Raw genomic sequence first — 15,768 nt, 5'->3', positions numbered from 1 at the left:
ACTTCATCTGCACCATATTTTGCTACCAAATGCCTGCAGCGTTTAGCAAATAACGGAGCGCTAACGAATCCTGTAGCGTCCAAGGTGGTCAAGAAGGACTTCTATGTTGACGACACGCTCTCAGGAGTAGACACCGTAGAAGAAGGTAAACATTTGGTTCAAGAAGTCATCGAGCTGCTGGATTCAGCGGGTTTCACGCTTCGAAACTGGAACTCAAACAAGAAGGATGAAACATCTCCTCAGTAATTTCGTCCGGGAATAAAGTGTATTTTTGTAGTGTCAAAACGTACTTTTCTCGTGTGTCCGAAATATTTCCCGCGACGGGCGCGAACAAATCCTTTTATCATGGATTCTCATCTCCTGTGTAATTTCTATATCAGAATGACTAAATGATTGTAATACATGGAACGGAACCAACGCACAGTGGGACGAAATAAAATAAAATGGGACAGGGCCATTTGCGACGAAACTATAGAGAGTTGCATTTTGATGTCTTATAGCATGTTTCTTCATTTTTTGAGTACCCTTGCTTAAGGGGGGTATACACTCAGATAAAAAAAACTTTTTTATGTCTTGTTAAAAATGATGAACATCTATGGATACATTGTAGATGAGGTCATTTTAAGAAGCTTTGTCCAAGACAACAATTTTCTATCTCTTAAGTGGATAAAGTTATAGTGTGAAAATGGAGTACAAACGGTAGTATCCATTTAACCGTGTTTTTAACATTACTTTTTTGTTTGAATTTTACATTTTTTTAATGTTTTACAAAGTTGGAAGTGCTCTAAAAATACACATTTTTTGCTGAAAAAATCAAATCGTTATCTCTTCATTTAAAGGATTAACATCCGTTTTTATATTTTTCAACACTATTTTTGAAGGGGTGTATCATGCAGGTTAGCAGGTATAAGCAGCTTATCCCAACGTTATTTTGTTGAGCAACTTATATCCTACTGTTATATATACAATTCATAGGGGGATTGCAGGGGATGCCTAATGACTTTTTATTAATAAAGTGCCTCAATTTTTTGTTATGTTTTGCTGATTTCTTGACCATTTTTTTCCAAGTATGTAAATTAGGGTGGGTTGCAGCTTCGACAAAGTTGTTTGGTATAGTATTCTCAATATAAGTCCAAGTCCTGGTAAAATTTGAGCAATGTTTGGATTTTTTGTAAGCAAATAAATAGGATCTTTCCGTTAACCATACATTTTCTATTCCAGATAATTTCTTCTGAAATAAACCACAAAGATTTCTGCACCTGGCCTTCTAGTCATCTTACAAAGCATCCTTTTCCTGGGTCCTCGAATATTACTGGACTCATTGCAACATTTTCAACTCCACTCAAATGTTACCAAATACAGAACTTATCAAAATTAGTAGCACCATCTCCATCTCGAGAAGCACGTCTCACGTAAAATCATTCTTGCTACTTGCTAATGAGATCCTTGTCTACCAACTTCCAGTGAAACTTGTAACTACTGTGAACCCCCGTTTTTTTTTTAATTAAATCATCCAGGAAGCAATCCTCAATTCCAGCTTTCAATCTCAATCCCTCCCATCGGACACAAAGACATCATCCTCCTGCTAACCGAAGCTCTTTCTTTCAGTTTTGCATTGGCATTAACCAGGTAGCAATTACTTTGCCCTCTATCTCCCACCCACCGCCCCCGCACCAAGTCCACAATTCCGTTCGATGAAGATAACAACCAGCAAGGAAAACACTGACACTTACCGCTTCGGTGTGGATGGGATGCACCGCGAACAGCATCGCCGCTGCAAAGCTGGACACTTCCGACAGGAGCATGGCGCACATTCTGCAAAAAAAAAGAACCAGAAGAACAAACGAAAGGAACAAAGTCAGTGCCATTGGAATTGAAGCTGCTACAACTGTTAATATAAATCGTAAATTTACTGCAGTCCCGCACCACCCACTCGCCCCGGCTCAACCCACAATCGTTTCCTATCTTCCGGATTCCGGACTCGATTCAAACCCACCCAGGAATCGTCATCATCCTCTTGACTTTGTTGGATGATTGTCGAATGGGGAATGGACCGGAGGGGAAAGGAAAGACACAATGACCATAACCGAAGGCTACAAATGGACACGATCTGCGTTGGTTCTGGGTTTGGCTTAGGTTTGTGTGGGTGGAATCGGTGGTGAACTGGAACGGGGAAGAGTTTTGAAAATTAAAATCCCTCTGCCCGGGTTGGACTGTGTAGTAAAAGAATCATCGGTATTAAATTTTCTTCCTCCTCTCTCTCTCACTTTAGATGAGGGTGCATGGGGGTGATGGTAGTCGCTTTTCTTGGGGTTCGTTTGACTTGCACACGCCGAGAGTGTGCTGCCATAACATTAATTTAATTAGTGACGCTGGCTCCCGCAGGAAAATGGAAGGAGGAAATGGACTGCGGGAGGATAGCGATTCCTCGGGAGCATGAAATGGAAAGATAATAGCAATATGGGAGTAGTGTGCTTATGGTGTTGAAGAGTGAGGGTGTGTGTGTGTGTTAGTACGGAAGGGTATTTGAAGAATTTTATAGCCTATTTGCACAAGAGTTCTTAATTACACGGTGGCTATGTAAAGTCATTAGAAGTTTTCCAGTGTGCTGTGCAGTGTGTACACAATCTTCCGAGACATTTAGACTGAAATTAGTTCCATGTTAATGGAATTGCGGCATGACACTTAATGAACTCTGCAAGTCGTTGTTTCCAGTGCTCTCATGGTAAATTTAGAGCTGATTGTTGCTCACTGATTTTTTAGATATGCGCGCTTCGTCCACCTAAAATCCATGGACCCCTTTTCAAGAGCGCCCATAATTGTGATACAGAAATGTGTAAAAGCATGTTACGGTATGGGGTATCATTAATGGTATTTTTTTTTTGTATATTCTAAATATTGTTTACAGTGATGAATGTTTTTCAAATTTTATTATTTTAAAACAAGTACTGAGTATCATAGACTCAATTCTATAGTGATATTTTTTTTTTTTTTTTTCCTTTGGTTTGTTTTTTCCGTCGATCTAGTTTTCCGTGCTGAGCACCAATGCTACCGACGTGCCAGGAAGGCAGCTCCCACACCTGGACCCTACCTATCGACCCATCAACTCATGAACCGGGGACCAACGGCTTTACTTCCCATCCGAAGGAAGGCGTGATCAGAGATGTTATGCCTCAGAACATCCCGGCGGCGCCGACTGGTATTGAACCCAGGCCTGCTGGGGTGAGAGGTAATCACGCTTACCACTACACCACCGGCGCCGTTCTATAGTGATATGTTTAACGAAAATTATTTCATTTTCATTTTCATTTTGCAGCGTTTGGTGGGGCAATGGGAGCGCAAGTCAATCCAAAGCCGAAGATAAAGGACGGGTAATGGCTGAATAGTAGACCTGTTCATTTTAAACGAAATGTTCGGAATGTAACGGGTCAACCGTGATTACTGTTCGTCATGTTAATTTGAACTTTTGTGCAAATTTTCAGCAAAATCGGTGTTGATTTAGAGGTGCTTCTAGTTAATTTTATGTTTTCAATGTAATTTACGGCTTATAATATTTGTATCTCGAGACTGAAACAACGAAAGCTGCTGTAACAACTTTCATAGCAAAGCTTAATGTGTTATCTACCAACTTTGTGACCAAAGGTTGACTATTAGAAGTTATTTTATTGAAGTTTGACTTAGTTTCATGCTCGAAGATATCTTAAAAAGTGAAGAATTTTAAAGTATTTGTTCTACGAATTTTCCACCCGTATGATATAAAAATGTGTAGTGTACGGCATAATGTTCCTCATATTGTTCTAGAAATTTCATTCCAACATAGTTTTAGTGTTTATTTCATAGATTGAGAGATAAAAATCAGAAAAGAGGCCGTTTTAGCTAAAATTCACAAGACAACGGAACCAATAAAAGTCAATTAGATTGACAGAACATAGTTGCATTGCTTTTCAATAACGACCGATGACTGTTTCATTGATATATGATTTTTCCATAACTATGAATCCTCAGTAGACGTGTTTTTTTTATCAAAGGCAAGTGTCACTCGAACCATAACAGCAATTTATAAAAATAACGAATATGTTGAATGGCTCGAGTGACACTTGCCTTTGATAAAAAAACACGTCTACTGAGGATTCATAGTTATGGAAAAATCATATATCAATGAAACAGTCATCGGTCGTCATTGAAAAGCAATGCAACTATGTTCTGTCAATCTAATTGACTTGTATTGGCTCTGTTGTCTTGTGAATTTTAGCTAAAATGGCCTCTTTTCTGATTTTTATCTCTCAATCATCTTTTCGCCATGGGAAAAGGAAGGGATTGAAGAGGCCGGTTATTGGGGGGTTTTGAGGAAATGGCACATAGTGATGCTAGATGTAAAGAAACCAAAAATCCATCTCCCACTGATTCATCCTTTCACATAAATACCAAATTGATATTTTAAAGCAATAATTAAAATAAACAGACAATACATGAAGAGTCTAGTTGCCAGTTGCCTCCCTAAGCGGACCCTCCGCATCCTAACTCTTCTGTTAATCCACTTAATGCTACTAGGCTGTCTAAATTTTCTTATTTAAGTTCGTTTGATGATTATGATATCTCTAGTCTAAATAATTTAATAAATAATTGAAATCTCTAATCTACCTACCATGCTTTATTAAGTACCTGAACTTGTGAATGTAATCTAAAATTTAACGTGTTTCAAGTTGTTTCTGACTTTGACCTATATTTAATATATATTAGTTCGTCCCAGGTGACACCTTCAAGTTACTAACATGCTTCACTTTGAAGTTAGTTTCCTAGCTGATTTTTAAATTACATAGGGTATATGCTTCAACTACGCTCACACGTTTCCACTATGTCGCACCACAAAAATACGTATGGCTATGTCACAATAGAAGTACGCCACAGTGGAAATCCCGAGCCATAGTTCAAACACTTATCCCAAATCAAAATGAAGCACATATAAAATTTGTTGCAATACCATGTACAAAAATGGTGTTTAACATTGTTCCCTGAGTAATACCTCAATGAAAACAACAACGAAAGCTTGTCACGCAAGTAGAGGGAGCACTGTTGGGCACTTTCTGAAATATTTTAATAGTATAATTCCCTTGCAAACCCAAATAAATTTATCTGCGTAAAAATAAATAAAATAAGAGTGATTTGCGGCAAAACCCGCCAGTATCGCACCCAACATCAGTGCCTATACGTAAGCGTACTACAACGCGGCTTTCAAATAAAGGAGTAACAAGTGTGATACTATCACTTCAGGCTAGAACTTTGGTTCTCTTATACAATGGTTCATCAGAGAGGGGAAGCTCAGTAATCCTCATCGCATGCTCATGACGCTATTCTGTCACGGCATAAGCCAACGACGCCGGACCTAAACCAACCGTCTCCAACGCTCCACTATGAAGCATAAGATTAGGCCCGCCCACCAACGTCCAGGTTAAAAAACTAGCCAAGGGGAGGGATATGTTTAACGAAAATTATTGCATTTGTAATATTTTTTTCTAGTTTTGTGACCGAACGTCAGTATTTCCTATTTCGATCAAACAATTTAGTTCTTGAAATAGGAAACTTTGAATGACTATATAATCAGAAAACATAATAAGGAATAAGAATACAATATTGAATTTGTGATGGCTATATCGGAGATGCATTTCGTAAGTGATGGTTTGAGTGCTTTTTTCAAATAGGCGAAAAACATAAAAAAATGTGTTCTAATAGTTTTGTACAATTTGTAACACATACTCTTTAAAAACTATATACGATATCAACGTAAACACTTTAAGCTACAATGTGATACCAATGTTTCGAATTCGTAAAAAGCGCATAGATTAAATTTAATCATTACATTATCCTATCAAAGCTACTCGCATTATCAAAGACACCCCGTTTTACGGTACACACAATTTGGTTCCCTCCAAATTGAACAGGGGTATGAGAAGAACTTGTCTGCAATTAGCACGCATTTAATCTTAAAAATACTATCGTTGAAGAGCACCATTTGTTAAATGTCATCAATTCCTTATGTTAGGAATCGATATCTGTGACGTAACATACTTTTACCAGTTCTCGATTACTTTTCCAAAGGGACGTACCTACTTTAGTTATTTGACTTGACCCAGACCCTCGCCTTGATAAGCCAAACCCACTTCTACTCACTGATATAAACCCCTCCCCCTCACCATACTTGTTTGACTGTTTTGGTTCACACATAATAATTGGGAAGCGATAATAACGAAACTCTTTTCCCGGCATTATAGAGGATAAGCGAAGACTACAAATCAAGAAGACTGGCAACTGTTCCCTTCTCCCATTCAAATGTCAAACGTCACTGATAACAGCGCCTCTGACAATCAAAGGTGGAACTTTGAAGCACAAGTGTTAGTGAGACTGCTCATTAACAGTGACTGTGTGTGTGACCTAATGTCACCGAAACGAATAATCATAGCACGGTACTCGTTGTTGTTTTTGTTTTGCTCTACAAAATTTCACAGCAATTTATATCCTAATCACAGCAAGCCGGTGGTTTTCCAACTCCAAACCGAAGAACTTGTCATGATGGATCAAGTAGAGGATTAAAACTCGGACCTAGTGAAAGTAGCTTTTACTTGTGTACGATGAACCGAAATATTGTTTACTTTGCCTGTTGGAATCAATCAAATATAAGGAATTGGCGGCTTCCACCTCCGTTGAGTAAACTACCGTCATTCGAATGCTGAAAATTCAAGGAATCAAAGAAATATTCAGTATCTACATCACGATCCAACGGAAGGCGTAGCAGGATCCAATGTTGGAGAAAATGAAAATGAAAGGTTGAAGGACTACAATCCAAAACGGTACGTATTGATAAAGAACATATATTTCCATTTTAGATGTTGTCAGAACATGAAACGATCGGATAGTGATCCTCTGTATGCTTTAACAATTCTTGGAATCGACCAACCCCTTCCAGAGAATGATAACAACAGTGTCGGATTGGCCAGTGACATTCAAATGGTCAGCGAGTAATGCGCCAAGTTGCCGAGCGTCAAAACTTAACTCCCCCGTTGTGGTCAGATGCCAAAGCCATCCAGAACGGGCATGCATTTTACTAATTCACCATACGAATGCCCATAAATGCATCACTAAAGAGCTTAGGAAAAGTGGAAGATAATTCTGAGATAGCAAATTTTTGGCAGAGTTGCCAGTCTTCTTGATTTGTAGTCTTCGCAATAAGGCAATACACGTCTATAATTCAAGCGAGATTATTAATCTCCACACCAGTACATAGCAACGTGACTGTTATTTGCTGCAGTCAGATATTAAAAGTAAGGTTTATAGAGTTCCTGCGATTTTTTAACTGTTCATAGGACAACCCTGAAACTCTCGGAATTTTCCTGAAGTTCTCGGAACTACTAGTAATTTCCCTAAAATACTTTCGTGAATGTCTCAGGACTTCCCTGAAATTCACTTATCAAAGTTTCTACAGTTTTTCTTGAGTTGATAGACCTGCCTTGAAGTTCATTCTAAGTTTTAAAAAGTACCCTGATGGTTACGAAACTTTCCTTAAAATCTTTCTCTGGACTGCCCTCAAGTTCTCTCAATTTTCCTAAAGATCATGGATCTACTCTGAAGTCTCCTTAAATACCTGTATATTTACTCGAACTTCCCTGGGGTTTTCCGATCTTCCCTGAAGAACTCGGAACTTCTCTAAAATTCTTCCAACTCTCCTGAAGCTCTTGATACTGCCCTGAATTTAATAGAACTATCCTGAGAGTCTCTTAAGTTTCTTGAAAATCCATGAACTTCTGTGAGGTTCACGAAATATTTCTGAACTTTTGCAAACACCTCTGAAGTTCTCTAGATTTCTTAGAAATTTGGGAACCTCTTAAATTTTCCGCAATTTTCTTAAAATGATTTACCCCAAACTTTGAAACACCCTGAAGCAAACTGTACTTCATTTAAAATACGACCGCATTTTTCTAATTTTCATGAAACTTTCCAGAATTTTCTCGGATAATTCCTAACGATTTCTGAACTTCAATGAAGTTTCTGGAGTGTTATTGCAGTTCTCTGGACTTCTGCGAATTTCTCAAGTTTTCCTGAAATTTCATAACTTTCATGGAATAATTTGGACTTCCCTAAATTTCCGGAACTTTCCTAAAGCAAGAACAAATTAATTAATAACATCTTAGATGTTCAATGAAGTTCTAGAACTTTTTCTGAAATTAATAAACCTGCAAAAATTATCGAAACTAATTCTTCAGCATCTTACAACTTCCACAAAATTCTAGGCTTTCCTAATGTTATTAGATCTTCGCAACTTCGCTAAGTTCCCGCATTTTCCCGTACTTTTCTTGTAGTATTTATAACTTTTTCGAAACTCTCGGAACGTCCCATAAGATCTCTTGTTTTACTGAACTTCCCTGAAGCTTTTGGTGCTATATTTTCTAATGTTCCAACAATTTTCCTGATATTCATGGAACTCCCCTGAAGACCCTACAATGTTTCTGAAGCTACATAAAAATCACTGTAAATTTCGAAATATCTCATATTTCTTCGGAACTCCTTGAAAGATCCTGCTTTAGTTTAGAAGTTAATGGGACCAGCGGCGCCGGTGGTGGGGTTATGGTAAGCGTGATTGCCTCTCATCCCAAAAGACCTGGGTTCAATCCCAGTCGGCGCCGCCGGGATGCTCTGAGGCATACAATCTCTGATCACGCCTTTCTTCGGAAGGGAAGTAAAGCCGGTCCATGAGTTGCAGGGTCCAAGTGTTGAAGCTGCCTTGAAATGTTCTTGAAATTAACGGATCTGCCTTGACGTTCTCTGATCTTCGCTGAAGTTTTGAAGTTATCGATACTGCCATGAAAATCACGAAACTTCCCTTCAAATTGTCTGACAATATCCTGATGTTCATGAAACTTCCTAAGCGTTTACAACATTTTCTTGAAGCCCCCGGAGCTTTACGGAAGTTTGTTAAAAAATCTGGAACACCTCTTCAAAGTTCTAGCAATTGTCTTGAAATTAATTGAACGGTCCTTAGGTTCTCTGACTTGTCCTAATATTCTCAAAGCTTTCGTAAAGTTCCCTGAGTTCCCTAGAAGTTCTTCGTACGGTCGTGAAATGTTTGGAACTGTCCTGAAAAACTATTTAAAAAATCCATGCAGTTCTCTAAACTGCTGTTTCCGTTTCCGAAACATTACTGAATCCTGAAGAATGTGGGCGACTTAATGGAATACCTGTATAAAGGTAGAGAGAAGGGTTAGTAATTTCCATTTAGTTTCACTACCTTTTTGCTTATCCTTGACATATACGGCGTTTTCTTAAGCTCTTTGGAGTTATGTGGACGCTCCTGAAATTTCTAGAAATTTTTAATGGTTCTCGAATTTTTCCAGAAGGTAATGGATCTGTATTGAGTTTTTAAGGAGTTCATAAAGTCTTTGAAGCTTCGCTAAAATCATTGTAAGATCTCCTGGCCTGGCTACGCCGTTTTCTTCAATGTGGACCATACGAGAAGGGGAACAGCTATTGCCCTGAAGGAACACATCCAGGCCACTCACATCGAGAGAAGCTTGGACGGCCGACTGCTTGCGCTGAGAGTGCAAGACACAACGATCTGTAACGTTTACGCTCCCTCCGGCTCTTCGCTACGTGCAGCTCGGGAGAACTTTTTCAATGGGACGCTTGCCTACTATCTCCGCCATCGTACCACGCATGTCATTCTGGCCGGCGATATCAATTGCGTGCTTCGAACAAGTGATTCTAGCAGCCCAAACACTAGTCCCGCCCTCAAGACAGCCGTTCAGCAACTGCAGCTCCACGACGTATGGGAGAAACTGTGTCCGCGTGATCCAGGTTTCACGTTCGTCTGCCGTAACGCACAGTCGCGACTCGATCGCATTTACGTCAGCAGTGATTTGCGCGATCACCTGCGAGCAGCACATGCACACGTCTGCTCATTTACCGACCACAAAGCGCTGGTACTCCGACTTTGTCTCCCCCATCTTGGTCAAGAGCATGGCCGTGGGTTTTGGTCCCTTCGGCCCTATCTTCTGAATGACGAGAACGTTGCCGAGTTCCAATACCAGTGGCAATATTGGACCCGGCAGCGCAGACACTATGGCTCCTGGATCGAATGGGGGATTTTGTTCGCTAAGCCCAAGATCAAATGCTTTTTCAAGTGGAAATCTCGAGCCGTCTTCGATGAATTCCACAGTGAACATCAGTATCTCTACAGCGAGCTTCGGTTAGCCTACGACGGGTACTACCAGCACCCTGAAATGATAACCACCATAAACCGGTTGAAAGATGAAATGCTAGCGCTTCAACGGAGATTTTCCTACACGTTCATGCGAATGAATGAAACACATGTGGTGGGAGAACCCATGTCAATATTCCAATTGGGGGAGAGGCGAAGGAAGAGAACCGTTATCACGCAGCTGCAGACAGAGCAAAACGAAACAGTAGCAGAGCCACGAGCGATCAAGACGCACATGATGGACTACTTCTCGACGCTGTACTCGGAGGAGGAAAAGAAGAGAACATTGAGAACAGTTTCGTCTGCGAGAGTGTTATCCGCCGGCGCCGGTGGTGTAGTGGTAAGCGTGACTGCTTTCTAACACCCCAATGGGTCTGGGTTCAATCCCAGCCGAGGTCGGTGGAATTTTTCTGAGGCAATAAAAATCTCTGGTCACGTCTTCCTTCGGAAGGGAAGTAAAAGCCGTTGGTCCCGGCCCATGAGTATTGAATGGGTGCGATATCCTACGCAGGTGTGGAAGCTGCCTTCCTTGCACATTCGATTGCCGTCAATGGATGGCAATTGATGTCCGTCGGTGATTGGCACTAAATTGCGGAACAGAGGCCGACGTTAAATAAAGGAAAGAAGAAGAGTGTTATCCCACCCCAACGACCCATCGAATGAAGCCTGCACGGACGACATTACGACGGCAGAAATCTGGTTTGCAATAACAGCGAGCGCCCCACGAAAATCTCCCGGCTGCGATGGTATTCCGAGAGAGTTCTACCACGACGTCATCCACCGAGAGTTGAATCTGTTGCTGAATGAGGCACTCAGCGGTAATCTTCCTCCAGCGTTTGTCGATGGCATCATCGTGCTGGTTAAGAAGAGAGGCGGTGACGACACAGCCCGTTCTTTTCGTCCGATCTCGCTGCTCAACAGCGACTACAAGCTCTTCTCCCGCATTCTCAAAACCAGACTCGAGCAAGTGATGAGAGAGCACCACGTCTTGAGCGACGGGCAGAAATGCTCCAACTCAGAGCACACCATATTTCAAGCCACTCTTGCTCTCAAGGACCGGATAGCACATCTCCGCCACCACCGCCGTGCCGGGAAGTTAATCAGCTTTGATCTCAATCACGCTTTCGATCGGGTCCGGCACTCTTTTCTATTCGAAACCATGCGCTCGCTCGGCTTCAACCAGGATCTCATCGCTCTACTCTCGCGAATCGCCAGCTGGTCCACCTCTCGGCTGTTGATCAATGGGCACCTTTCTCGTCCGTTCGAAATTCAACGCTCTGTACGGCAAGGGGATCCGCTATCCATGCATCTCTTCGTTCTCTACCTGCATCCACTAGTGTGCAGACTCGAAAGAGTGTGCGGTAATGATCTGCTGGTGGCGTATGCGGACGACATCAGTGTGATCGTCACATCGACCAGGCTGGCGCAAAATTAAATTTGCGGAAAACTGTTGCCGTCGATGTTGGCCTTTGCGAAGGCAACAGAATCAACACTCAGTGGCTACAAACAGTCAATGTAGTTAAAATTCTGGGTGTTGTTTTCGCAAATTCAATACGACTGATGACAACGATGAACTGGAATGCGCTAGTGAGGAAGTTCGCGCAACAAATGTGGCTGCATTCTCTGCACACGCTGACGCTGCACCAAAGGGTCATCATGCTCAACACGTTCGGAACGTCCAGGATATGGTACCTCTCGTCCATACTACCACCGTTGGGAGTGCATACGGCAAAATTCACATCAGCAATAATGGGTACGTTCCTCTGGAGAGGGACTGTCGCCCGTGTCCCAATGATGCAGCTGGCACGCAGCAGAGAGAATGGAGGCCTGAGGCTGCAATTACCAGCTCTAAAATGTAAGTCACTCGCAATCAACCGACACCTACAAGAGATCGAATCCCTTCCTTTTTATAGATCCCTTCTTTTCCACGATAATCGCCGCCCAGTCATCTCAATAGATCTTCCCGACCTTAGACAAATCCTATCAAACTTATCCCAAATTCCCCACCAAATCCAACAGAACCCCTCCACCGATCAAATTCACCAGTACTTCGTCCAGCAAACTGAGCTACCAAGGGTGGAACGTAACAGTCCAGCAAGTGACTGGTCACGCACATGGCGAAACATTGCATCGAGGCAACTTACTTCAGCGCAGAGGACGAAGCTTTACTTGTTGGTGAACGAGAAGATAGAGCACCGCAAACTGCTATTCGTGATGCGGCGAGTAGATGACGAAAACTGTACGCATTGTGGCAACCGTACAGCAGAAACTCTCTCCCACAAATGTTGCGCTTGTGCTCGCGTCGGCCCGGCTTGGACGGTTCTTCAGCAGAGAATAGCTGTCATCTTGGGTGGATGGAGGCGACTCGAGTTCGAAGAATTGCTAAGACCTGCCCTATTAGGAATAAACGGCAGACATAGAGTGGCAATTCTGAATATGTTTGTTACATATATCTGCTTCGTTAACGATTGTAACGGTAGAATTGATATAGCTGATTTGAACTTTCATCTTGATGTAGCAAATTGACGGTAAAACAAAAAAACTTTGTATGCTAAACGGACAAATAAAACTTCACTTTTACAAAAAAAAAAAAAACTACTAGGAAATTCTTTAAAGATTAAACAATTTTCCTAATTTTTTCTCTAATTCTCTAAAGTTCTTGTGACTTCCCCAAAATGCTGTGCATATCCCTGAAGTTCTAAAAACTTCTTCAAAGTTTCTGCAGTTTGCTGAAGCTTATAAAGTTCGTTCCACCTTGAAGTTCATGAAGCTTCTCTGAACTTCCCAGAATGTTCTAACAGTTTATCTCCAGCATCTTGTTTCCCTCCCTAAAATTCACAGCATTTTCTTTCATTCCTCAGATCATCTTTAAATTACCTACATTTTTTGTGCAGTCAATGGGACTACCCTACAGATGTCTAATCTATCCTGGTATTCATGGAACTTTCCCCAAGTTCCCGCTATTATCCTTATCATGTTCCATCTTGGATCTTCTATGAAGTTTTAGAATTTTTACAAGTTTACTAAACTTCCCTGAAGTTCTTTGGACTATCCCCGAGTAGCACACTTCAGTCACGAAAAGTTGCAGTAGCCTGTTTATGACTGAAATAAGTCGTATAGAAGTTTCTAGAAACGATTTAAAATACACGTGCTACTAGGGTCCTTACATGTTTGGAACTTATTGAAGGTTTTCGCTATGTTGATGAAATTAATGGAACTCTCCCCAAGTACTACTACTATTACTTTCATTTCAAAATTTGGCCAACCCAACTCTGAGAAAATCAGCCAAGAAAATCAAGAATCCTTCAGAGTAAATTTTGAAAATTTTTGTAACTTTGAGCGAAATTTTAGCATACAAAATTTGAGAATCATATTGAGCCATTTACCTTATCAAATGACCTAAAGAGAATGTATGAACATTTGCGTGTTTCTAGGGGGTTATCCCAAACTTTTGTTCGGGAGTGTAGGCCACTGAGTTTACAAAAGTTAGGATTTGGCAATCTTGTAAGTAATCTAAAAGTATCATTATAATGGATATTTCCACCTTTTAAACATGAGAAGTTCAGTCGAGTTTTGCTGTTTTCGTGATTTTTGACACCATGAACAAAATATCCAATGACATTTGTTCCTTCTTTTACAGCTGATCTTTTTTCTCACATCAATCTATTTATCTTACTTTGGCTAAGCATTTAAGGGTGTCCTCCGTTGGCGAAATAAAATTCCCTGAGTTTTCCAGGAATTTTCCAGAATTTTTACGGGAAATTCCCAGGTTTAGAAAGCTGTTTTTTAAATCGTTTTAAAATATGTTAATTTTGGTAAAACAACAACTTGATTGCCGCAAACGTTTTTAACATATGACAATCAGTTTTAAGAGAAGTGCTGTACAATCCAAACCATTCAAGGTTTAAGTTTAACATTTTGGAAATTCTAGTAAGTCTAAAATCTAATAAAATTCAATGTCTGTTTCGAATTCCAAGTCCAAATATAATATCTTAAACATTTTCAAAGCACCAGAACCACAATATTAAAAACATACTAAAGTTCGGCATTAGGAATACTTCTGTTAGTTTTGGAACTTGAAAACTTCTCATGTTCTAGGATCTTGAAAATTTCTCCATGTCCGGAATATTTTCAAATAAAACTTTTTTAATTCTTGAAGATTTTTCTTAATCCAGGATCATAAAATTTTCTTGGCATTAAATATCAATATAAAAAAAAATATTTTTATCAAAATCCTGGATTTTGATTTTTTTTTTGTCCAGGATCTTGAAAAAAAATTTTATGTTGGAATCATTTCTCATGGGACTCTGTATATAGTATATTCTGAAGAATTTCCTTAGTATCATCTCAGAATATCCTCAGAGTTCTTCTTAGATATCTTTCTTTTCTTTTGTTTAACTGTTGGAAATCACCTGCACAACACAATTTGAATTCAATGCTCTTAAAATTATTATAATTCTTGCAGTATTACCTTGAAATTCCCCGGAGATTTTTCAGGAAAATACACTTGGAGATCTCCTCAGCATTAACTTTGTATTCTACAGAAATTCCTTTGGGATTTTTCTAGGAATTCCTTTTAAGATCTGCTCAGGACTCCCATAAATTCTTTGAAATATCCTTTAGAATTGCTCTCGAACTCTCCCTTGAATTCTCCAAAAAATATCACCGGAAAATGTATGGCAAATAGCGTTGAAATTATCCTCGGAATTCAATTTTCTTGGAATTATTCTCGGTATTCACTATTCTTGGAATTGTCCTCGGAATTACCACGGAATGGACCTCAGTAAGAAATTCTTCGGAATTAATTCCTGTATTTTTATTGAATTTATTTAATAATGTACTTTGATTTTTTCTCCTTCCCTTAGAATTCTACTCACTTTCAAAGCTTCCTAATAATTAATTTGCATTTAATTAACAAATTCCTTCATTAAACATTATTTGACATTCATGTCAGAACTCTCCAGGAATTCATTTCAGAATTCCTTTGAAGTTCTCCTGGAATCTTTCTCAGATTTCATTGTAATCCTTCTTTTAGCATACTCCCGAAGTATTCTCCGAAAATACGCAAGGAATTAGGATTCTTTTTTGCGTCACAAGCTTCTTGAAGTTATCCTGCAGAATTTCTTCGGAATTGTCTATTTTGAATTTCATGGATTACTCTTCAGAATTCCAGGGGAATTAACTTCAGAAATTCCTATGAATTTTCATCAACATTTTCTTCGAACCCTATTGAGGGATTACTTGGAATTTTCCTCAGGTTTCACATAGAATCTGGAGTTGATCAGATCTACCTTCTTGAGAGCAGATTGAACTTGATGATGTCCAAACCATTTTTTCCAGAACTTCCTTGGAATCAGTTCGTTAGACACTATCATCAAATTTCATGAGCCTTGAAAATGATGCAAGGATTAAGATCCTGATGTTTTTTTTCTTTAAATCTGTGATTTTGGAAAATACCTAGAAATTTCAATGTCAGGCATAATGAATATGTGTACAGGCATCGAAAGCTCTCAATTAATAAC

General features: G+C 39.9%; 1 protein-coding gene across 1 annotated transcript in view; it reads right to left on the bottom strand.

Annotated features, from left to right (window-relative positions):
• Positions 1-15,768, bottom strand: part of Tmtc3 (Transmembrane O-mannosyltransferase targeting cadherins 3) — a 705,524-nt gene that overhangs the window by 449,785 nt on the left and 239,971 nt on the right. The window contains exon 4 of the mRNA XM_065224254.1: positions 1,734-1,815. Coding sequence (XP_065080326.1) covers positions 1,734-1,815 — 82 coding nt within the window. The remainder of the gene's footprint in view (positions 1-1,733; positions 1,816-15,768) is intronic.

This window comes from Ochlerotatus camptorhynchus, unplaced genomic scaffold (genome assembly GCF_037179485.1).
Source record: "Ochlerotatus camptorhynchus isolate MF236.1 unplaced genomic scaffold, CSIRO-AGI_Acam_v1.1 ptg000209l, whole genome shotgun sequence".
Classification (NCBI taxonomy): Eukaryota; Metazoa; Arthropoda; class Insecta; order Diptera; family Culicidae; genus Ochlerotatus; species Ochlerotatus camptorhynchus.
This window is presented reverse-complemented; position numbering and strand designations above follow the sequence as displayed.